This window comes from Pongo abelii, chromosome 16 (genome assembly GCF_028885655.2).
Source record: "Pongo abelii isolate AG06213 chromosome 16, NHGRI_mPonAbe1-v2.0_pri, whole genome shotgun sequence".
NCBI classification, from domain to species: Eukaryota; Metazoa; Chordata; class Mammalia; order Primates; family Hominidae; genus Pongo; species Pongo abelii.
In genome coordinates, this window is record NC_072001.2 from 59,454,755 (window position 1) to 59,479,527 (window position 24,773).

Sequence of the window (24,773 nt, forward strand, 5' to 3'; positions counted from 1 at the left end):
ACAAGGCTGACCAAGAAAAAAAAATGAATGAATAAGCAAATAACCAGTATCAGGAATAAAACATAGGATATCACTAGAGACCCTACAGACATCAAAAGGATAATACAGGAATACTACAAATTATTATACACACATAAATTTGGCAACTTAGATGAAATGGATCACTTCCTTGAGAAACACAAGCTACCAAAACTCACCAAATATGAAATAAGGTAATCTGAATAGTCCTACCACTATCAAGGAGATTGAATTAATAACTTAAAATTCCTCCAAAATAAAACCTCAAGTCAGGATGGTTTCACTAGAAAATTCTATCAAATGTTTAAAGAATTAACACGAATTCTACACAATCTCTTCCAGAAAACAGAAGAGGAAGAAACATATCCCCATTCATTTTATGAAGATAGTATTACCCTGCTACCAATATAAAAAATTACAGACCAATATTCCTCGTGAATATGGATGCACAAATCTTTAACCCAATATTAGAAAAATAGATCATACATTAAAAGAATTATTCACCACGACCAAGTATTGTTTATTACAGGGATGCAAGGCTGGTTCAATACTCAAAAATCAATGTAATATACTCGGTTAAAGAAGAAAAAGTACATAAATCATATCAGTAGGAAAAAGTGTTTAACCAAGGATATCCAGGAATTGAACTCAGCTCTGCACCAAGCAGACCTAATAGACATATACAGAACTCTCCACCCCAAATCAACAAAATACACATTCTTCTCAGCACCACACTGCACTCATTCCAAAGCTGACCACATAGTTGGAAGTAAAGCACTCCTCAGCAAATGTAAAAGAACAGAAATTATAACGAACTGTCTCTCAGACCACAGTGCAATCAAACTAGAACTCAGGATTAAGAAACTCACTCAAAACTGCTCAGCTACATGGAAACTGAACAACCTGCTCCTGAATGACTACTGGGTACATAACAAAATGAAGGCAGAAATAAAGATGTTCTTTGAAACCAATGGGAACAAAGACACAACATACCAGAATCTCTGGGACACATTTAAAGCAGTGTGTAGAGGGAAATTTATAGCACTAAATGCCCACAAGAGAAAGCAGGAAAGATCTAAATTTGACACCCTAATATCACAATCAAAAGAACTAGAGAAGTAAGAGCAAACACATTCAAAAGCTAGCAGAAGGCAAGAAATAACTGAGATCAGAGCAGAACTGAAGGAGATAGAGATACAAAAAAACCCTTCAAAAAATCAATGAATCCAAGAGCTGTTTTTTTTTAAAAGATCAACAAAATTGATAGACTGCTAGCAAGACTAATAAAGAAGAGAGAAGAATCAAATAGACACAATAAAAAATGATAAAGGGAATATCACCACGGATCCAACAGAAATACTACCATCAGAGAATACTATAAACACCTCTACACAAAAAAACTAGAAAAGCTAGAAGAAATGGATAAATTCCTGGACACATACACCCTCCCAAGACTAAGCCAGGAAGAAGTTGAATCCCTGAATAGACCAATAACAGGATCTGAAATTGAGGCAATAAAGTAGCCTACCAATAAAAAAAAGTCCAGGACCAGACGGATTCACAGCCGAATTCTACCAGAGGTACAAGGAGGAGCTGGTACCATTCCTTATGAAACTATTCCAATCAATAGAAAAAGAGGGAATCCTCTCTAACTCATTTTATGAGGCCGGCATCATCCTGATACTTTGGTCATCTGTCATCCTGACAGAGACACAACAAAAAAAGAGAATTTAAGGCCAATATCCCTGATGAACATTGATGCAAAAATCCTCAATAAAATACTGGCAAACCGAATCCAGCAGCACATCAAAAAGCTTATCCACCATGATCAAGTGGGCTTCATCCCTGGGATGTAAGGCTATTTGAACATACACAAATCAATAAATGTAATCCAGCATATAAACAGAACCAAAGACAAAAACCACATGATTATCTCAATAGATGCAGAAAAGGCCTTTGACAAAATTCAACAGCCCTTCATGCTAAAAACTCTCAATAAATTAGGTATTGATGGGACGTATCTCAAAATAATAAGAGCTATCTATGACAAACCCACAGCCAATATCATACTGAATGGGCAAAAACTGGAAGCATTCCCTTTGAAAACTGGCACAAGACAGGGATGCCCTCTCTCACCACTCCTATTCAACATAGTGTTGGAAGTTCTGGCCAGGGCCATCAGGCAGGAGAAAGAAATAAAGGGTATTCAATTAGGAAAAGAGGAAATCAAATTGTCCTTGTTTGCAGATGACATGATTGTATATTTAGAAAACCCCACTGTCTCAGCCTAAAATCTCCTTAAGCTGATAAGCAACTTCAGCAAAGTCTCAGGATACAAAATCAATGTGCAAAAATCACAAGCATTCTTATACACCAATAACAGACAAACAGAGAGCCAAATCATGAGTGAACTCCCATTCACAATTGCTTCAAAGAGAATAAAATACCTAGGAATCCAACTTACAAGGGATGTGAAGGACCTCTTCAAGGAGAACTGCAAACCACTGCTCAATGAAATAAAAGAGGACACAAACAAATGGAAGAACATTCCATGCTCATGGATAGAAGAATCAATATCATGAAAATGGCCATACTGCCCAAGGTTATTTACAGATTCAATGCCATCCCCATCAAGCTACCAATGACTTTCTTCACAGAATTGGAAAAAACTACTTTAAAGTTCATATGAAACCAAAAAAGGGCCTGCATTGCCAAGTCAATCCTAAGCCAAAAGAACAAAGCTGGAGGCATCACGCTACCTGAATTCAAACTATACTACAAGGCTACAGTAACCAAAACAGCATGGTACTGGTACCAAAACAGAGATATAGACCAATGGAACAGAACACAGCCCTCAGAAATAATACCAAACATCTACAACCATCTGAACTTTGACAAACCTGACAAAAACAAGCAATAGGGAAAGGAATCCCTATTTAATAAATGGTGCTGGGAAAACTGGCTAGCCATATGGAGAAAGCTGAAACTGGATCCCTTCCTTACACCTTATACAAAAATTAATTCAGGATGGATTAAAGACTTAAATGTTAGACCTAAAACCATAAAAACCCTAGAAGAAAACCTAGGCAATACCATTCAGGACATAGGCATGGGCAAGGACTTCATGTCTAAAACACCAAAAGCAATGGCAACAAAAGCCAAAATTGACAAATGGGATCTAATTAAACTAAAGAGCTTCTGCACAGCAAAAGAAACTACCATCAGAGTGAGCAGGCAACCTACAGAATGGGAGAAAATTTTTGCAATCTACCCATCTGACAAAGCTAATATCCAGAATCTACAAAGAACTCAAACAAATTTACAAGAAAAAAATCAAACAACCCCAGCAAAAAGTGGGCGAAGGATATGAATAGACACTTCTCAAAAGAAGACATTTATGCAGCCAACATACAAGAACAGGAAAGGTGATGTCTACTCTCATCACTCTTCTTCAACATAGCACTAGCCAGTGGTGCTGGAAATTTTAGCCAGCATGTAAGGCAAGGAAAGGAAGTAAAAAGTATACAGATCAGAAAGGAAGAAACAGCCTGTACCTCTGGGCAGAAGACATGCCTGACTATGTAGGGAAAAAAATTCCTACAGCTAACAAGTGAATTCAGCAAGGTTGTGAGATACAAGATAAACACAAAAGTATCAATTCACTGGCAACGAGTACATGGACACCAAAATAAAAGCTAACATTCCATTTACAATTGCTCAAAAAATGAAATACTTAGATGTAACAAAAGATGTACAGGATTTGTATGCTGAAACTAGAGAATCCTGATGAAAAAATTCAAAGATCTAAATAAAGGGAGAGCCAAATTGTGTTCATGAACTTAATATAGTGAATTTATCAATTCTCCCCAAACTGATACTCAAATTTAATTCAATTGCTATCAAATTCCCAGCAAAAAATATTTATAGAGACAAGATTCTTCAAAAATTCATATGGAAAGGCAAAGGAACTAGAATAGCTAAAAAAAAATGTTTAAGACTTGCCGTATAGCTGCAGTATTCAAAACTGTGTAGTATTGGTGGAGGGATGGATACATAGACCAACAGAACAAAAGAGAGACCACAGGAATAGACCCATACAAACATGCCAACTGTGTTTTAAGAAAGGTGCAAAAGCAATTCAATGTTGGAGAAACAGCCATTTCAACGAATGGTGTGGAACAATTGGACTAAATCCAATGGCAAAAACTGTATTTATGTCTCATAGTTTGTACCAAAAATTAACTCAAAACAGATCACAGACTGAAATGTAAAATGGAAAAGCAAAAACAAAGAAAAACCCGAAAAAACAAAACACAAACAAACAACAAAAAAACTTTTAGGAAAAAGAGAAATTCTTCAATAACTAGGCGAAGAGTTTCTAGAGTTGACACTGAAAGCATGATCCACAAAAAGAAAAACTGATAAACTGAACTTCATAGAAATGGAAAACATTTGCTCTAAGAAAAACCGTGCTCTAAGATGATGTTAAAAGGATGAGAAGATAAAGCTACAGACTAGGAGAAAATATTTGCAAACCACCCACCTGACAAAGGACTAGTATCTAGAATATATGAAGAACTCTCAAAACCCAACAATAAATGAACAAACAACCCAATTAGAGAATCAGCAAAAGACACGAAGAACTATTTCATCAAAGAGGATCTTACACCAAAGAGGATAGCAAATAAGCACATGAAAAGATGTTCAGCATCATTAGCCATCAGGAAAACGCAAAATAAAACTACAAGGTATCACTACATGGATATTTAAATGTAGCTAAAATAAAAAATTGTTGAGCTTCTGAGGACAGAGGAGAAAAAAATTAAAAAATAAACTGTGGCAACACCAAATGCTGGTGAGAATGCAGACAGACTGCGTAACTCATACATTTCTGATGGGAATGTTAAATGCTACAGCTGTTCTGGAAATCACTTGGGCAGTCTGTTACACAGCTAACATGCAATTACCACAAAACCCAGCTAATACAAACAATCTTGAGCATTTATTGCAGAGAAATGAAAATTGATGTTTATACAAAAATCTTTACCTGAATGTTTACAGCAGATTTACTCATCAGAGCTAAATATTGGAAGCATTCCAAATGCCCTTTAATGGGCAAATGGTCAAATAAAATGGCATATACATACCAATGGAATGTTACTCAGTAATAAAAAGGAACAAATGATCAATACAAGCAACTTGGAGGGGAGGAGCCAAGATGGCCGAATAGGAACAGCTCCGGTCTACAGCTCCCAGTGTGAGCGACGCAGAAGACGGGTGATTTCTGCATTTCCATCTGAGGTACCGTGTTCATCTCACTAGGGAGTGCCAGACAGTGGGCGCAGGTCAGTGGGTGAGCGCACCGTGTGCCAGCCAAAGCAGGGGCGAGGCATTGCCTCACTCGGGAAGCACAAGGGGTCAGGGAGTTCCCTTTCCAGGGATGACAGATGGCACCTGGAAAATCGGGCCACTCCCACCCGAATACTGTGCTTTTCCAACGGGCTTAGGAAACGGTGCACCAGGAGATTGTAGCCCGCACGTGGCTCAGAGGGTCCTACGCCCACGGAGTCTCGCTGATTGCTAGCACAGCAGTCTGAGATCAAACAGCAAGGCAGCAGCGAGGCTGGGAGAAGGGCACCAGCCATTGCCTAGGCTCGCTTAGGTAAACAAAGCAGCTGGGAAGATTGAACTGGGTGGAGCCCACCACAGCTCAAGGAGGCCTGCCTGCCTCTGTAGGCTCCACCTCTGGGGGCAGGGCACAGACAAACAAAAAGACAGCAGTAACCTCTGCAGACTTAAATGTCCCTGTCTGACAGCTTTGAGGAGAGCAGTGGTTCTCCCAGCACGCAGCTGGAGATCTGAGAACGGACAGACTGCCTCCTCAAGTGGGTCCCTGAACCCTGACCCCCGACCCCCGAGCAGCCTAACTGGGAGGCACCCCCCAGCAGGGGCAGACTGACACCTCACACGGCCGGCCAGGTACTCCAACAGACCTGCAGCTGAGGGTCCTGTCTGTTAGAAGGAAAACTAACAAACAGAAAGGACATCCACACCAAAAACCCATCTGTTCATCACCATCATCAAAGACCAAAAGTAGATAAAACCACAAAGATGGGGAAAAAACAGAGCAGAAAAACTGGAAACTCTAAAAAGCAGAGTGCCTCTCCTTCTCCAAAGGAACGCAGTTCCTCACCAGCAACGGAACAAAGCTGGACAGAGAATGACTTTGACGAGCTGAAAGAAGAAGGCTTCAGACGATCAAATTACTCCGAGCTACGGGAGGATATTCAAACCAAAGGCAAAGAAGTTGAAAACTTTGAAAAAAATTTAGAAGAATGTATAACTAGAATAACCAATACAGAGAAGTGGTTAACGGAGCTGATGGAGCTGAAAACCAAGGCTCGAGAACTACGTGAAGAATGCAGAAGCCTCAGGAGCTGATGCGATCAAATGGAAGAAAGGGTATCAGCCATGGAAGATTAAATGAATGAAATGAAGCGAGAAGGGAAGTTTAGAGAAAAAAGAATAAAAAGAAACGAGCAAAGCCTCCAAGAAATGTGGGACTATGTGAAAAGACCAAATCTACGTCTGATTGGTGTACCTGAAAGTGACGGGGAGAATGGAACCAAGTTGGAAAACACTCTGCAGGATATTATCCAGGAGAACTTCCCCAATCTAGCAAGGCAGGCCAACATTCAGATTCAGGAAATACAGAGAACACCACAAAGATACTCCTCGAGAAGAGCAACTCCAAGACACATAATTGTCAGATTCACCAAAGTTGAAATGAAGGAAAAAATGTTAAGGGCAGCCAGAGAGAAAGGTCGGGTTACCCTCAAAGGGAAGCCCATCAGACTAACAGCGGATCTCTCGGCAGAAACCCTACAAGCCAGAAGAGAGTGGGGGCCAATATTCAACATTCTTAAAGAATTTTCAACCCAGAATTTCATATCCAGCCAAACTAAGCTTCATAAGTGAAGGAGAAATAAAATACTTTAGAGACAAGCAAATGCTGAGAGATTTTGTCACCACCAGGCCTGCCCTAAAAGAGCTCCTGAAGGAAGTGCTAAACATGGAAAGGCACAACCGGTACCAGCCACTGCAAAATCATGCCAAAATGTAAAGACCATCGAGACGAGGAAGAGACTGCATCAACTAACGAGCAGAATAACCAGCTAACATCATAATGACAGGATCAAATTCACACATAACTATTAACTTTAAATGTAAATGGACTAAATGCTCCAATTAAAAGACATAGACTGACAAATTGGATAAAGACTCAAGACCCATCAGTGTGCTGTATTCAGGAAACCCATCTCACGTGCAGAGACACACATAGGCTCAAAATAAAAGGATGGAGGAAGATCTACCAAGCAAATGGAAAACAAAAAAAGGCAGGGGTTGCAATCCTAGTCTCTGATAAAATAGACTTTAAACCAACAAAGATCAAAAGAGACAAGGCCATTACATAATAGTAAAGGGATTAATTCAACAAGAAGAGCTAACTATCCTAAATATATATGCACCCAATACAGGAGCACCCAGATTCATAAAGCAAGTCCTCAGTGACCTACAAAGAGACTTAGACTCCCACACATTAATAATGGGAGATTTTAACACCCCACTGTCAACATTAGACAGATCAACGAGACAGAAAGTCAACAAGGATGCCCAGGAATTGAACTCAGCTCTGCACCAAGCAGACCTAATAGACATCTACAGAACTCTCCACCCCAAATCAACAGAATATACATTTTTTTCAGCACCACACCACACCTATTCCAAAATTGACCACATACTTGGAAGTAAAGCTCTCCTCAGTAAATGTAAAAGAACAGAAATTATAACAAACTATCTCTCAGATCACAGTGCAATCAAGCTAGAACTCAGGATTAAGAATCTCACTCAAAACCGCTCAACTACATGGAAACTGAACAACCTGCTCCTGAATGACTACTGGGTACATAATGAAATGAAGGCAGAAATAAAGATGTTCTTTGAAACCAACGAGAACCAAGACACAACATACCAGAATCTCTGGGATGCATTCAAAGCAGTGTGTAGAGGGAAATTTAGAGCACCAAATGCCCATAAGAGAAAGCAGGAAAGATCCAAAATGGACACCCTAACATCACAATTAAAAGAACTAGAAAAGCAAGAGCAAACACATTCAAAAGCTAGAAGAAGGCAAGAAATAACTAAAATCAGAGCAGAACTGAAGGAAATAGAGACACAAAAAACCCTTCAAAAAATTAATGAATCCAGGAGCTGGTTTTTTGAAAGGATCAACAAAATTGATAGACTGCTAGCAAGATTAATAAAGAAAAAAAGAGAGAAGAATCAAATAGATGCAATAAAAAATGATAAAGGGGATATCACCACCGATCCCACAGAAATACAAACTACCATCAGAGAATACTACAAACACCTCTATGCAAATAAACTAGAAAATCTAGAAGAAATGGATAAATTCCTCTACACATACACCCTCCCAAGACTAAACCAGGAAGAAGTTGAATCTCTGAATAGACCAATAACAGGAGCTGAAATTGTGGCAATAATCAATAGCTTACCAACCAAAAAGAGTCCAGGACCAGATGGATTCACAGCCGAATTCTACCAGAGGTACAAGGAGGAACTGGTACCATTCCTTCTGAAACTATTCCAATCAATAGAAAAAGAGGGAATCCTCCCTAACTCATTTTATGAGGCCAGCATCATCCTGATACCAAAGCCTGGCAGAGACACAACCAAAAAAGAGAATTTTAGACCAATATCCTTGATGAACATTGTTGCAAAAATCCTCAATAAAATACTGGCAAACCGAATCCAGCAGCACATCAAAAAGCTTATCCACCATGATCAAGTGGGCTTCATCCCTGGGATGTAAGGCTATTTGAACATACACAAATCAATAAATGTAATCCAGCATATAAACAGAACCAAAGACAAAAACCACATGATTATCTCAATAGATGCAGAAAAGGCCTTTGACAAAATTCAACAGCCCTTCATGCTAAAAACTCTCAATAAATTAGGTATTGATGGGACGTATCTCAAAATAATAAGAGCTATCTATGACAAACCCACAGCCAATATCATACTGAATGGGCAAAAACTGGAAGCATTCCCTTTGAAAACTGGCACAAGACAGGGATGCCCTCTCTCACCACTCCTATTCAACATAGTGTTGGAAGTTCTGGCCAGGGCCATCAGGCAGGAGAAAGAAATAAAGGGTATTCAATTAGGAAAAGAGGAAATCAAATTGTCCTTGTTTGCAGATGACATGATTGTATATTTAGAAAACCCCACTGTCTCAGCCTAAAATCTCCTTAAGCTGATAAGCAACTTCAGCAAAGTCTCAGGATACAAAATCAATGTGCAAAAATCACAAGCATTCTTATACACCAATAACAGACAAACAGAGAGCCAAATCATGAGTGAACTCCCATTCACAATTGCTTCAAAGAGAATCAAACACCTAGGAATCCAACTTACAAGGGATGTGAAGGACCTCTTCAAGGAGAACTACAAACCACTGCTCAAGGAAATAAAAGAGGATACAAACAAATGGAAGAACATTCCATGCTCATGGGTAGGAAGAATCAATATCGTGAAAATGGCCATACTGCCCAAGGTAATTTACAGATTCAATGCCATCCCCATCAAGCTACCAATGACTTTCTTCAAAGAATTGGAAAAAACTACTTTGAAGTTCATATGGAACCAAAAAAGAGCCCGCATCGCCAAGTCAATCCTAAGCCAAAAGAACAAAGCTGGAGGCATCACGCTACCTGACTTCAAACTATACTACAAGGCTATAGTAACCAAAACAGCATGGTACTGGTACCAAAACAGAGATATAAATCAATGGAACAGAACAGAGCCGTCAGAAATAACGCCACATATCTACAACTATCTGATCTTTGACAAACCTGAGAAAAACAAGAAATGGGGAAAGGATTCCCTACGTAATAAATGGTGCTGGGAAAACTGGCTAGCCATATGGAGAAAGCTGAAACTGGATCCCTTCCTTACACCTTATACAAAAATCAATTCAAGATGGATTAAAGACTTACATGTTAGACCTAAAACCATAAAAACCCTAGAAGAAAACCTAGGCATTACCATTCAGGACATAGGTATGGGCAAGGACTTCATGTCTAAAACACCAAAAGCAATGGCAACAAAAGCCAAAATAGACAAATGGGATCTAATTAAACTAAAGAGCTTCTGCACAGCAAAAGAAACTACCATCAGAGTGAACAGGCAACCTACAAAATGGGAGAAAATTTTTGCAACCTACTCATCTGACAAAGGGCTAATATCCAGAATCTACAATGAACTCCAACAAATTTACAAGAAAAAAACAAACAGCCCCATCAAAAAGTGGGCGAAGGACATGAACAGACACTTCTCAAAAGAAGACATTTATGCAGCCAAAAAACACATGAAAAAATGCTCACCATCACTGGCCATCAGAGAAATGCAAATCAAAACCACAATGAGATACCATCTCACACCAGTTAGAATGGCAATCATTAAAAAGTCAGGAAACAACAGGTGCTGGAGAAGGATGTGGAGAAATAGGAACACTTTTACACTGTTGGTGGGACTGTAAACTAGTTCAACCCTTGTGGAAGTCAGTGTGGCGATTCCTCAGGGATCAAGAACTAGAAATACCATTTGACCCAGCCATCCCATTACTGGGTATATACACAAAGGACTATAAATCACGCTGCTATAAAGACACATGCACACGTATGTTTATTGCGGCATTATTCACAATAGCAAAGACTTGGAACCAACCCAAATGTCCAACAATGATAGACTGGATTAAGAAAATGTGGCACATATATACCATGGAATACTATGCAGCCATAAAAAATGATGAGTTCATGTCCTTTGTAGGGACATGGATGAAATTGGAAATCATCATTCTCAGTAAACTATCGCAAGAACAAAAAACCAAACACCGCATATTCTCACTCACAGGTGGGAATTGAACAATGAGAACACATGGACACAGGAAAGGGAACATCACACTTCGGGGACTGTTGTGGGGTGGGGGAAGGGGGGAGGGATAGCACTGGGAGATATACCTAATGCTAGATGACGAGTTAGTGGGTGCAGCGCACCAGCATGGCACATGTATACGTATGTAACTAACCTGCACATTGTGCACATGTACCATAAAACCTAAAGTATAATAATAATAAAAAAAAATTAAATTAAATTAAAAAAAAAAAAAAAAAACTTGGATGAATTTCCAGGAAATTATGCTGAATAAAAAAAGCCAACTTGAAAAAGTTACATATTGTTTGATATCATTTATATAACATTCTTGAGGCACGTACTTTTTAATTTATAATTAAAGGTTTATCCATGTTTTAGCATGATCAGTCTGTCTTTCTTTTAATAGCTGAATAACATTTTATTACATGGATATACTATATTTTGTTTATCCATCAGACATTTGGGTTATTTCTACTTTTGGGTTATTTCTACTTTTAGACTACTATGAATAATGCTGCATAAACATTTGTGTATGTGTTTGGGTAGACACAGGCTCATTAATTTTTAACCATTCTTTTTTCTAATATATGCATTTAAAGATGTAAACTTTCCTCTAAGCACTGCATTAACTGCACGTCACATATTTTGGAATGCTGTTTTTTGAATCATTTAGTTTGAAAGATTTTTCTAATTTCCAATATTATTTATTCCCCTTTTCTCATTGCTTATTTAGAAATATATTGTTTAATTATAATATATTTAAGGAGTGTGCAAGTATATTTTCATTACTGATTTTTTATTTAATTCCACTGTAGTCAGAAAACATATCTGGTATTATTTAAAACCTTGAAAATTTATTGAGACTTCCTTTATGTCTTAGAATATGATCTACCTCAGTGAAGGTTTCATGTTTCAATGGAATTTGTGTTCTGCTGTTGTTGGGTGGAGTATTCTCTAAATGTCAGGTCAAGTTTATTGATATTGCTTTCAACACTATATCCTGCGGTTCTGACTACTTAGTCTATAGATTAATGAGAACTGTGCATTGAAATACCATTCTGGACATAGGACCTGGCAAAGATTTCATGATGAAGACTCGAAAAGCAATTGTAACAAAAACAAAAATTGGCAAGTGGGACCCAGTTAAACTAAAGAGTTTCTTCACAGGAAATGAAGTTATCAACAGACTAAACAGACAACCTACAGAATGGGAGAAAATATTTGCAAACTATGCATCTGACAAAGGTCTAATATCCATAATCTCTAAGGAACGTAAACAAATTAACAACCCTATTTAAAAAACAGGCTGGCCAGGTGCGGTGGCTCACACCTGTAATCCCAGCACTTCGGGAGGCCAAGGCAGGTGGATCATGAAGTCAGGAGATTGAGACCATCCTGGCTAACATGGTGAAGCCCCATCTTTACTAAAAATAGAAAAGAAAAAAATTAGCCGGGCATGGTGGCAGGTGCCTGTAGTCCCAGCTACTTGGGAGGCTGAGGTAGGAGAATGGCGTGAACCCGGAAGGCAGAGCTTGCAGTGAGCCGAGATCACGCCACTGCACTCCAACCTGGGCAACAGAGCGAGACTCCATCTCAAAAAATAATAATAAAATAAAATAAATAAATAAATAAATATAAAAAATAGGCTAAGGAGATGAACAGACACCTCTCAAAAGATGATATATATGTAGCCAACAAGCATATGAAAAAGTGCTCAATATCACTAGTCATTAGAGAAATGCAAACCAAAACCACAATGAGATACTATCTCACATCAGTCAGAATGGCTATTAAAAAGTCACAAAATAACAGATGCTGACAAGGTTGTGGAGAAAAAGGAATGCTTATACACTGTTGGTGGGAATGTAAACTAGTTTAACCACTGTGAAAAGCAGTGTGACGACTCCTCAAAGAATGAAAACAGAATTACCATTTGACCCAGCAATCCCATTGCTGGGTATATACCCAAAGGAATATAAATTTTACCATAATGACACATGCATGTGTGTATTTATAGCAGCACTATTCCCAACGGCAAAGATATGGAATCCACCTAAATACCCATCAATGGTGGACTGGATAAATAAAATGTGGTACATCTACACCACAGAAGACTACACAGCCATAAAAAAGAACAAAATCATATCCTTTGCATCAACATGGATGGAGCTGGAGGCCATTAGCCTATGCTAATTAATGCAGGGATAGAAAACCAAATACTACATGTCTTCACATACAAGTAAGAGCTAAATATTGAGTACACATGGACACAAAGAAGGAAAATAGACACTGGGGCCTACTTGAGGGTAGAGATGGGAGGAGGGTGAGGATCAATAAACTACCTATCCAGTACTATGCTCATTACTTGGGTGACAAAATAGTATTACACCAAACCCCCATGACCCACAAATTTACCCCTGTAACAAACCAGCACACGTACCTCCTGAACCTAAAGTAAAAGTTGGAAAGAGAAAAAGAAAAAAAAAAAGTCTTGAACTCTGATTGTGGATTTGCCTATTTCTCCTTTCAGTTTTTGTCAGTTTTGCTTCATGTATTGTGAAGCTTTATTATTTAGGTTCACACGCATTAGGACTATTACATCTTCTAGATGAATTTACTGTATTATAATGAATTGCTTGTCCTGAAGTTGACTTTGTCTCATATTAACATAGCAACTCCAACCTGCTTTTGACTAGCGTCTGTATGTTACGTATCTTTCACCATCCTTTCGCTTTTAAAGTATGTGTCTTCATTTTTAAATTGTGATTACAGACAACATAGTTGCATCATGCTTTTTATGGTAAGTTTATAAATTGAAGCCTGAGTCTATCTTTTTAGCCAGCTTGAAAATTTCTGTCTTTTAACTGTAGTATACCATTTACATATAATGTAATTACCAGTATGGTTGGATTTAAATGTACTGTCTCTCTTCTGCTTCATCTCAAAATTATATTCTTCTTTATGTTAATCATTCTTTCCATTTCTGAAACTTACTTTTAGCTTGGTCTTATATATTTCAGCTTGTTCTTCCTGGTATAATTCTTGTCGCACTTGTTCCAAATCTTCACGTTGCCGCAGCATTTCTTCTAATTTCTGTGTCAACTATTAAATTTTTTAAAAAACATAAATATTTATAGGACCCAAATTCTGTAACTAATATTTCAGAATTTTACTAGTGTTAAAGAAGTGGTTATTTTAATACCGCATTCTGAAGCTGTAGCCTTTTCTCCTCATTTTCTTGAACTTTTGCCATCCGATCTTCTTCTCTTTGCTGCTGCATGTTAGCAAACTCTATGATTTTTCTGTTTTCTTCTTCCATCTCCTCACGTTTCTTTTTTCTCCAGACAGCCTGCTCTTTCTGAAACTCTTCTATATACCTTCGCATTGCATTCATTTTTTCTAACTTTTGTTGTTTTTCTCTGAAAAGCAATAACAAGTACAGATTTATAGTAACGTAAACAATATAAAAAAGTAATTTCATTTTGTTCATAATAATGTACAGAAAAACACTATAGTTTTTTTCATTCGTGCATGCAACAAACATTTTGAATGCTTACTGTGTGCTAAATATAATGCCAGGTATGAATTTTTCTTTGGGTAAAATACTGTGATAGTCTCCTCTAACCTATTAATGAAGTTTTATGCATCTTATTTCATAAAGGCTACAATCTCTTAACATTAGCTTTGCAGCACTCTATACTTAAGCTGTCTACCAAAAAAATTCATCAGAATACATGTCCTCTGACATATGATATGGGCATATATAAGAAAAACAAAGGTTTAGGTCATTCAATCACTTCAGCATTTATTAATCATCAGATAATTCATTTATTATGCTAACAGAGATGACAAGGAGTTGGTCCCAATTTATGTTTTCATAGCTAATATTTATTGAGCACTTACTATGTATTAGGCACTGTTCTAGGTGCTTCAGTTCCTCACAACAAACCTATGATAAATCTAAAGTAAACATTTAGGCATGTAAGAAAGTTAGGATAAACTTACAACTGATCTTCTTCATAGATCTTCCTAACAATTTCATCAATCATGAGTTTCTCTTTTAGCAACTGCTCATAAGCTTCCTGCTTTTTTTTTTCTTGTTCTTCAAGTTGTTTCTCTAAGTCAAGATAGTATTGTGCTTTCACTTTGTTTCGTTTGTCTTCTGCAGCATTCTCTTCCTTTATTATTCTCTTGTGTTCTTCCATCATGGTTTTGGCTATTTCAGCATCACGCTTCTGTCATTAAAACAAAATTGATCTTTCCGTTTTCAAATGTGAACATAGTACGATAGTATATTTTACACCAGTGTAATTGCATATTATAAAGTCTTTTACATAAAATAAATTTTTTCATCTGTCTAGGTTAAAAAGCAAAAGTAAGTTATTATTACCTGAAGGGTGTGAATAATAAGTCAGACCCTAAAGAAGCTTTCCTATCCCTTCAAGTAGCTCTCTCAGGACAATACCTGATAAGAATTATTAATAACTCCACATTCAAAAAAAATGAATAAAATTATAACTACTTTCTTAATAACTATTTAGCTGCTAAAGCAGTCATTATCTTATTATTCTATTTATAAACTGAGCTAGGCAATTTTCATCATTTTTAGCTTCATTGTTTATCAGCTGCTATTTAAAGATGGTACTGCCTCTTTCTTACAGGTCTGCTATTAAACGGCTTTGAGCAGCTCTTAAGTTTCTCCTAGCCTAAAGTTTCTTTCCTGCCATTGGCCCTTGACGTTTCCCCTCTCTGATTTATTAAAGGCCCTTTATCTGAAAAGAATCACAGATGCTACTGTGCCTATTTTCTACAGCTTTTAATTCACTCAAGACCATTCCCATTGTCAAGAGACAATCTTTCTTCTTGGATGGGTTAAACCCCTTATTTCTTTTGAGCATTTTTCAAATCATTTAATAAAATAAGTTTTAAATGAAATATATTGAGGCAATTTTTTAAACTACCCTTTACTTTTATGATCACATCCCGAACGATGGAATGGTCAGCAGCATCAAACATAAAGAGTAAACAGATTAAAATATGAATACTGAATGTCATTCCTGACGTCACTGAAGCCTTTAACATATGCTCTGGTAATATGACTTGACCAAAAATTTTTCTGATTATCTTCTTTGTACATGCTATACTAAATTCTTTATTAAAAAATGAGATGACAATAACATTTATGTGTAGATTACCACACACTTACAGAAAACAATGTTCTCATTATACATATACGAAAATTAAGGCTCAGAGAAAAAGCCAAAACTAGTATTTACATGACACCTAGTCAAGTCCTAGCAGTATTCGACTTTCATTTTGTAGATCAATTTTTATTTGGAAAATAGCAGCAATTCTCGTAGCAGTCAGATTAAAAAGTCTACAACTACCTTGAATGACCTCAATTATCAGGATAATTAAAACTGCAAACCACTGGACAAATAGGACATTGTTTGTGCTACTTTCTTTTTCAAAGGACAGAACTATATGGCTTAGCAAATGAAGTCTCTCCACCTTCTCTTATCACCTGCCACACCTAAAGGTATTCCTGTTAACAGCATGCTGTGTACCCGCTAGACATTTTCTATACTAACACAATTGTACACATGCAACACACACATATATGTGTCATTTATGGCATCTATTCTTAATTGATACCCATATTGCACTGCACTGGTTAAGTATTTTGATATCACCCCATAAGAGTGTGTGTGTACATATGTTTATGTGGACATACACTATAGATATGTATGTGTATATATACATTCATATATAATTGGCCCTTCCGTTTGATAATGAGAGCTCAAGGGATGATGTGCACCCTTTTAATTAACTGTTAATTCAGTAAACCCTATTTTATATTCATACAGCATAACACTCCTAGTGAGTATGCCTGAGATTCCTTTGCCCAAGAATAACTCTTATCTTCAACTTGGTACCATATCAGGAGTTAGAAAAGGGGATAAAAGCAGACAGAAACATGAGAAAAAGAAATGGCTTTTATAAAACAGGAAAGTTTCCTACATAAAATTATCAAGTAGTTTACTCTTAAAAACATTTAAAAAATTAAAAATTTCGTAACATTCTAAAATATACTTATCATGCTAACAATTTGTACTGTACTACTTTGTCAGTGAATAATCAGAGACTATAAAGAATGCTGGGAGTTACTGAATATAGCTGGTCATTCTAAGCAGCAACCTGTGTTTCTGAAAGGCTCTAATATTAAAAATGATATCATGCAGGATTTTCTATATCTTAAGGATCTGAAAATTTACAAATATTTAAGAAATCTAGCAGTGTAAATTCTTTATACAATATGACAATTTTTTAAGAAACAAGTCTAATTTTTATTTTCTAAATGAAGCTAAAAACATAATGACCAGAAACATGATTACCATTTGTTCATATTTAATGGCATCCTTTTCAGCAATCTGAGCTGCCCTTTCTTTATTCAGGTAAGCTGCTTTTAATTTCTTCTCCAATTCTCTAAGCTCAATGCTGTTTAAAAAAACAAAAACAAATTTAAATGTTAGGACCATAAGAGAATGAAAACCTCACAGAAAACTGAGTAACTGTATTTTTAATTTACTCAAAGAGGGAATACAGCAGGTATTATTTTAGATCCATAGGAGAGATAATTCATTATATTTAATGGATGTCTTTAGGGCATTAGGGCTTACATTTTCTGGTTGAAAAGGACTGCTCTGTTCTATTACATTCATCTGTTTGCTTATCCTGTGTCAATACCACACTATCTCAACTACTGTAAATCATAATATGTCTTCATATCCTGGATAAGTCTCCAATTTTGGTCATCTTCTTAAAGACTGTCTTAGCCATTCTTGATACTTTCATTTCCATATACATTTTAGAATCAGCTTGTCAGACTTCACAATAAACAAAACTGGCTGTGATTGTACTGAATTCATAAATCAATTTGGAAAGTACTAATATCTTTACATTACTGAGTCTTCAATAAACATAGTATATCCTTCTAATTATTTGGTTTTTAAAAAGTTCATCAATGTTTACATCTGTGTTTTATTTTGGTAGTTTTATACTTTTCATTAGGTATTTTTCATATCCTTCTACAGATTATTTTTCAAATCTCACTTTCTAATTGTTGATAATTTACAGAAATACAATTAATGTTTATATACTAACTTTATACCCAACAACATCACTGAATATATTTTTTAGTTTTCAGTTTTACTAATGTACAATATTCAATAAACTGAACATGTTTGATAAGTTTTGACATATGTATGCATCTGTGAAACCATCACCACAATCAAGATCATGAACACATCCCAATCACTTCCTTATAAACCTGTGGTACCTCTCTTCTACCCCTTTATGTTCGCACTTATCCTAAGGCAAGCTAATTTGCTGTCACTTTAGGCAGTATACATTTTCTAGAATTCATATAAATGGAATCATAGTGCAGGTACCATTTTTCTCTGGCTTCTTTCACTCAGTATTTTCAAATACATCCATTTATTGCATATAGTAATTGCTTACTCCTTTTTATTGCAGGATATTATTTTAAGATTATAGATATCCACTCACATTGCTTATCTATTCACATGCTGATAGACATTTGAGTTGTTTCAAGTATGTGGATATTGCAAATGAAGCTGCTATGGAAATTTGAGTACCAGTTATTTGTGGTCATAGGCTTTCATTTCTCTTGGATAAATACCTAGGGCGGAATGATCAGGTCATACAGTAGATGCATGTTCAGCTTTTTAAGAAGCTGCCAAACTGTCTACTAAAGTGGTTTTATTTCCAGTTTTTATTTCAACTTTTAGATACTGGGGGTACATGGGCAGATTTGTTACATGGGAATATTGTGTGATACTGAGGTTTGGAGTACAGCTCCTGTCACCCAGAGAGTGAGCACAGAATCAAATGGGTTGTTTTTTAACCCACTCCTCCTCCACCCTCTCGTAGTCCACTGTCTATTGTTCCCATATATGTCTATGTGTACTCAATGTTTAGCTCCCACCTATAAGTGAGAATGTGCAGTATTTGGTTTTCTGTTACTGCGTTAATTTGCTTAGGATAACGGCCTCCAGCTCCATCCATGTTTCTGCAAAGGACATAATTTCATTGCTTTTATGGCTGTAGAGTATTCCATGGTATATATGTACCACATTTTCTTTATCCAATTTCCCACTGGTGGGCACCTGGATTATTCCATGTCTTTGCTATTATGAATAGCACAGCAATAAACATATAAACGCATATGCCTTTTTGGTAGAATGATTTACTAATTCTTATTTTTAGATCCTTTTTTTTTTTTTTTTTTTTTTTTTTTTTTTAGAGATGGAGTCTCGCTTTGTCACTCAGGCTGGAGTGCAGTGGTGTGATCTCAGCTCACTGCAAGCTCCACCACCCAGGTTCAAGCGATTCTCCTGTCTCAGCCACCCAGGTAGCTGGGACTACAGGTGTGTGCCATCACGCCCAGTTAATTTTTTGTATTTTGAGTACAGATGGAGTTACACCATGTTGGCTAGGCTGGTTTCAAACTCCTGACCTCAGGTGATCCACCCGCCTTGGCCTCACAAAGTGCTGGGATTACAGGCATGAGCCACCACACCCAGCTATTTGTAGATGCTTTTGGATGTTCTACACATACAATCATATCATCTGTGAATAATTAAAGTTTTATTCCTTTAATGCCAATCCTAGCACCTGTCTTTGCTTTTTCTTGCCCTATTGCACTGATTAGTATGTATAATACAAAGATGACTAGAAGGTGTCAGAGCAGGCATCCCTGTCTTCTTCTCAATGTCAGAGGGAAAGCGTTTAACATTTTGCTATTAAGGATAATGTTGCTGTAAATTCCCTTTTATCCCTAGCTTGCTACACTCTTTTTATTAAATCATAGAGTGATGATTCATATCAATGGGCTTTTTCTAATCATATAATTGTTAATAGGATGAATTACATTTACTGATTTTTAAAATGTTAAACCACCTTTGCATTCCCAGAATAAATTGAATTTGGTCAGGATGATTTATCTTTCTTATATAGCACTGGATTTCATATTGACTAATATTTCAGATTACGGGAGCTAAATTCATGAGAGAGATTAGTCTACAGGTTTCTCATATCCTATTCAGGTACTGATCTGATTAAAACAAATTGGGAAGTGCTTCCTCTTTTTCTGTTCTACAGAACTATGTAAGATTGGTGTTACTTTGTCCTGAATGTTTGGTAAAATTCACCTAGCCCTGTAGGTTTATTTGTGGACAAGGTTAAATTACAGACGCAATATCTTTAAAAGTTATAGGAACATTTAGCTATTTCTTCTTGTGCCAATCAGTCTGGTAAAATGTGCTTAAGAATTTATCTATTTCATCTACATTTTCAAATTTATTTTCAAAAAATTGTTTGCAATATCCTGCTATGGTCCATTAAGTGTTTGTATGATCTATAGTGATATCACATTATCCATTCCAAAAACTGGTTATTTGTGCATTCTCTTTTACTCTATCATTCCTACCAAGGGGTCGTCAATTTTATTCACCTTTTTATGGCACAATTCTTGGCTTTATTTATTCTACTTTATGTTTATATTCTAACTTACTCATTTCTGCTCTTATCTTTATTATTGCCTTCCTCCTACCTTCTTTTTGTAATCATTCCAGAAGAGAATTTGCAGTTTGTTTTCTATTAATTCCAGATGGAGTCTTCCTTTCTAATATAGTTATTTCAGATTAAGACCTACCCTTGAGGAACAGCCTTAACCGTATGCCACAAGTTCGTTTCTTTTTTTTTCAGTCCTATAACATTTTTTATCATGTGAAAATATATGTAACAAAAATTTGCCATCCTAACCATTTTTAAATGTACAACTCAGTGGTGTTAATTACATTCACAGTGTTCTGCAACCATCAACACTATTTCCAAAACTTTTTCATTCCCCCCAAAGAGAAATGCTGCACCTCTTAAACAATAACTCCCCGTTCTTCCCTCTCCCTAACCCCTGGAATTCCTAATCTGCATTTTGTCTATTTGCCTGTTCTAGATAGTTCACAAAAGTGGAATTATACAATACTTGTCCTTTTGTGTCTGGCTTACTTAGCATAATGTTTTCAAGGTTCACTCATGTTTTAGCATGTATCAGTGCTTCATTTTTTTTTTTTTATAACTGAAGGATACTGTATAGTGTATATATACTACACTTCATTTATCCACCCATCTGATGGACATTCAGGTTGTTTCAACATTTTGGCTATTGTAAATAACGCTGCACCAAACGCTTGTATACAAGTATCCATTTAAGTCTCACTATTGAATTTTTTGTATATTTATGCCTAGGAGTGGAATCGCTGGCTCATATGGTAATTCTTTAACTTTTTCCCATAGCACCTGCATCATTTTACATTTCTACCAGCAATTTCTGAGGCTTCCAATTTTTCCACTTTCTTGGCAATACCTATTATTTTCCAATACTTTTATTAAAATTGCCTATTAGATGTGAAACAGTTTCTTCTTGTGGTTTTGATTTGCATTTCCCTAATGACAAATAATGTTGAGTATATTTTCATGTACTTATCATTCACTCAACATCTTCTTTAGAGAAACGTCTAAGTTCTTTGTCCATTTTTGAACTGAGTTTTTAAAATTATTGAATTGTATGAGTGCTTTATATATTTCAGATATTAAATCCTTATCAGAGATACAATTTGTTCTTCTGGCCTAAATGAGTTCTCAGTGAGGTAAAACAGATAAGTGCCTTGTGTTAGTTTTTCAGGTAGTCCCAAGGGAGATTAGAACAGATATACCCAACAATTTGTGAATAAGATCTGCTCTGCTCCTCCTGAACCAGGGACCAGGGTCCTACCCTGAGAACAAGGGCTACCTGCCTCTGAGCTAGGAGGGAATGAGGAAAGGGCAAGTGAAGATACCACAAAACTTTCCTACCATTTTTAGGCTTTTTCTTGTTTCAGCATTTGCTTGATTGCAATAAACCTCTGAATGCTATCCAAAGTTCTTATAAAATTGGTTCTGAGAGTTTCTGCTTGTTTTCTGATGTTTCTGGTGGGGGGATGGGCTGCGAGGAGAGACAGGAGCTGGGAGCTGCCTACTCTGCTATTTTGCTAATGTCAATCCAATCCTGCAACTTTTACTATGTGGTATTTTCATTATTATTCAGTTAAAAATACTTTGTAATTTCAATTTTGATTATAGACAGTCTCTGATTAATGATGGTTTGACTTTACAATGGTGAGAAAACCATACGCATTCACGGTAGGTTCCTCAATTTACGATGGGGATGCATCCCAATAAACCTGTCGTAAATTGAAAATGTAGTTTATTGGGACATAAACCCATCGTACATCAAGGAGCATCTGTACTTTTTGACCAAAGGGTAATGTAGAAGCACATTTTTAAATACCTAAGCATATAAAGATTGCCTGGTTTTTTTTTTTATTACTTACATCTAGTTTAATTCCACTATGGACAGAGAAAATACTATGTATAAATTGATTCCTCTGAAAATCTGTTGATATTTTTATTCTGATACAACATTTCATCAATTTTGGTAAATGGTTCAAATATGTTTACTATAGCTACTAATATAATTGGGTTTCCATTTACAAGCTTGTATCTTCTTTCTACTTGTCCTCCCTGTCCTATATTCTCTCTTCTCTCCTTTTTGCTTCTGTGTTGGGGGTTCCCAAGACCACCATCAGGTTAGATGATTCACTAGGAGGATACAGGACTCAGCATATAGTTATACTCACGGCTATGATTTACTATAAAGAAAGGAAACACAGCAAAATTGGCAAAGGAAAAAGGCACATGGGTGAAATTCAGAGAAAACTAGGTGCAAAAGGCCTCTACATGTGGAAACACACAGGACACGCTTAATTCCCCGAGCAATGAGTTGTGACGTGTGAAATGCCTGCCAGACAACATTAGAGCTCATCAGAACTCAGTGCTCAGGGTTCTTATTGGGGGTGGTAACTTAGGCACCCTCTACTTAGAACGTACCAATATTCCAGACTCCCAGAAAGAAAATGGGTATCCAGTATAATCTATATATAATCTATATTTTTTTGTTTTTTTGAGACAGAGTCTCTCTCTGTCGCCCAGGCTGGAGTACAGTGGCGCAGTCTCGGCTCAGTGCAACCTCTGCCTCCCGGGTTCAAGTGATTCTCCTGCCTCAGCCTCCCAAGTAGCTGGGACTACAGGTGTGTGCCACCAGGCCCGGCTAATTTTTCGTATTTTTAGTAGAGACGCGGTTTCACCGTGTTAGCCGGGATGGTCTCGACCTCCTGACCTCGCAATCCACCTGCCTCGGCCTCCCAAAGTGCTGGGATTACAGGCGTGAGCCACTGCGCCTGGCCTAATCCATATTGTTTTCACAGTTTAGGCACAGTGAATCACCCTTAGCAGTTAAGGTGCTAAGAACCTTCTCAAAAGCCCAGTTTACAGAAACCAGCCAAAGACCAAACTTACAAGCAGGACTTTCTAAGATAGCCTCAAGCCTGCTATTTTAACTCTTTTTTACATGAGTGTTTTGGAATAATCAATTCCTATTATCATATTTTATTCTCTATTAGTCAGTTATATTTTCTTTTCCCAACTTTTATTACAGATATTACAGCATGTTTCTTTGTTTCCAGGCAAATAAATTTATTCATTATTATTTGACAATGCAAGATTCTTGACTTTAACTTCGTTTACTTCCTATCTCATTTTGTCATATTTTTAACTCTTTACATATTTTAATTCCCAAAAGACATAATAAATATTTTATACATTCAAATTTCACCTAAATTTACTATACATGTATCTCTTGCAGTTCTGAAATTAAGCTTGGGATCATTTTTCTTCTTCTACTAATACCTAATGAAGAATTTCTAGTATTCCCTTTAATGCAGGATTATTGGTGATCAATCTTCTGTTTTTGTTTCTCAGAAAATGTTATTTTGTGCTCTTTTAATTTATCTCATCTATTTTATGAATTAACAGCTTGATTATCAGTCCAGAACATAATTGTACTGGTATAAGCAAGGTAATGGTAATAGCATTTAAGAAGGAAAAACTGTCTCTGTCTTTTCTTTGAAATGGTTTTTGCTGAACTTAAATATAAGTGAGATATGAGGTACTTGCTTTTGCTTTCATAACAGTATGTGTTAACTGTGTAATAAATACATTTAGTTAATTAGGCAATTAATTATAACTACTAATTGTTTAATGCCATAATTTAAAATAGGATTCCTAAAAATAAACAGTAAGTTTCCCAACTCCAGTTAAAAACAGCAGCAAAGTTAAATTATCTTTTAAGTACTTTCTTGGATTACAAAACCATGTGTTCCAAAATCACTTAACAGGAGTCATGATTTCTGAGCTCAAAGAAATATTTTGAAAATAAACTTCAACGATTTTTTTAATGTGCCGTGCATTTAAAAAATTAATTTCTTTTACATTAAAAAAGCTTAATCTTAATATAGGTGATTTTAAATAAATTAGGATACATTTTAAGCACCAGAGCAGTTCCCTGAATTTAGACATGCCAATTTGAAATACAGTCCATTTCTGCATGACAGTGAAAATTTTAATATGGCTTGTGCACAAAATAAAAACACTCTTAGCAATTCTGACACTGCTGAGAGGAGGCATACTCTATGTGAAAGAGTACTCAACTGAATGACTTCTAGTTTGAAAAAATTTTTCACAAGGTATAAAATTCTGGTTCAGTTGTAAATTTTTTT

At 36.5% G+C, this 24,773-nt stretch overlaps 1 protein-coding gene across 4 annotated transcripts in view; it reads right to left on the minus strand.

Moving 5' to 3' along the window:
- MNS1 (meiosis specific nuclear structural 1) overlaps positions 1-24,773 on the minus strand; it is a 149,356-nt gene that overhangs the window by 113,630 nt on the left and 10,953 nt on the right. For all 4 annotated transcript variants that reach the window (XM_054531538.2, XM_054531537.2, XM_024232811.3 and 1 more), the window contains exons 4-7: positions 17,433-17,535; positions 15,043-15,272; positions 14,240-14,456; positions 14,032-14,139 (exon numbers count right to left, since the gene is read on the minus strand). In XM_054531538.2, coding sequence (XP_054387513.1) covers positions 14,032-14,139; positions 14,240-14,456; positions 15,043-15,272; positions 17,433-17,535 — 658 coding nt within the window. The remainder of the gene's footprint in view (positions 1-14,031; positions 14,140-14,239; positions 14,457-15,042; positions 15,273-17,432; positions 17,536-24,773) is intronic.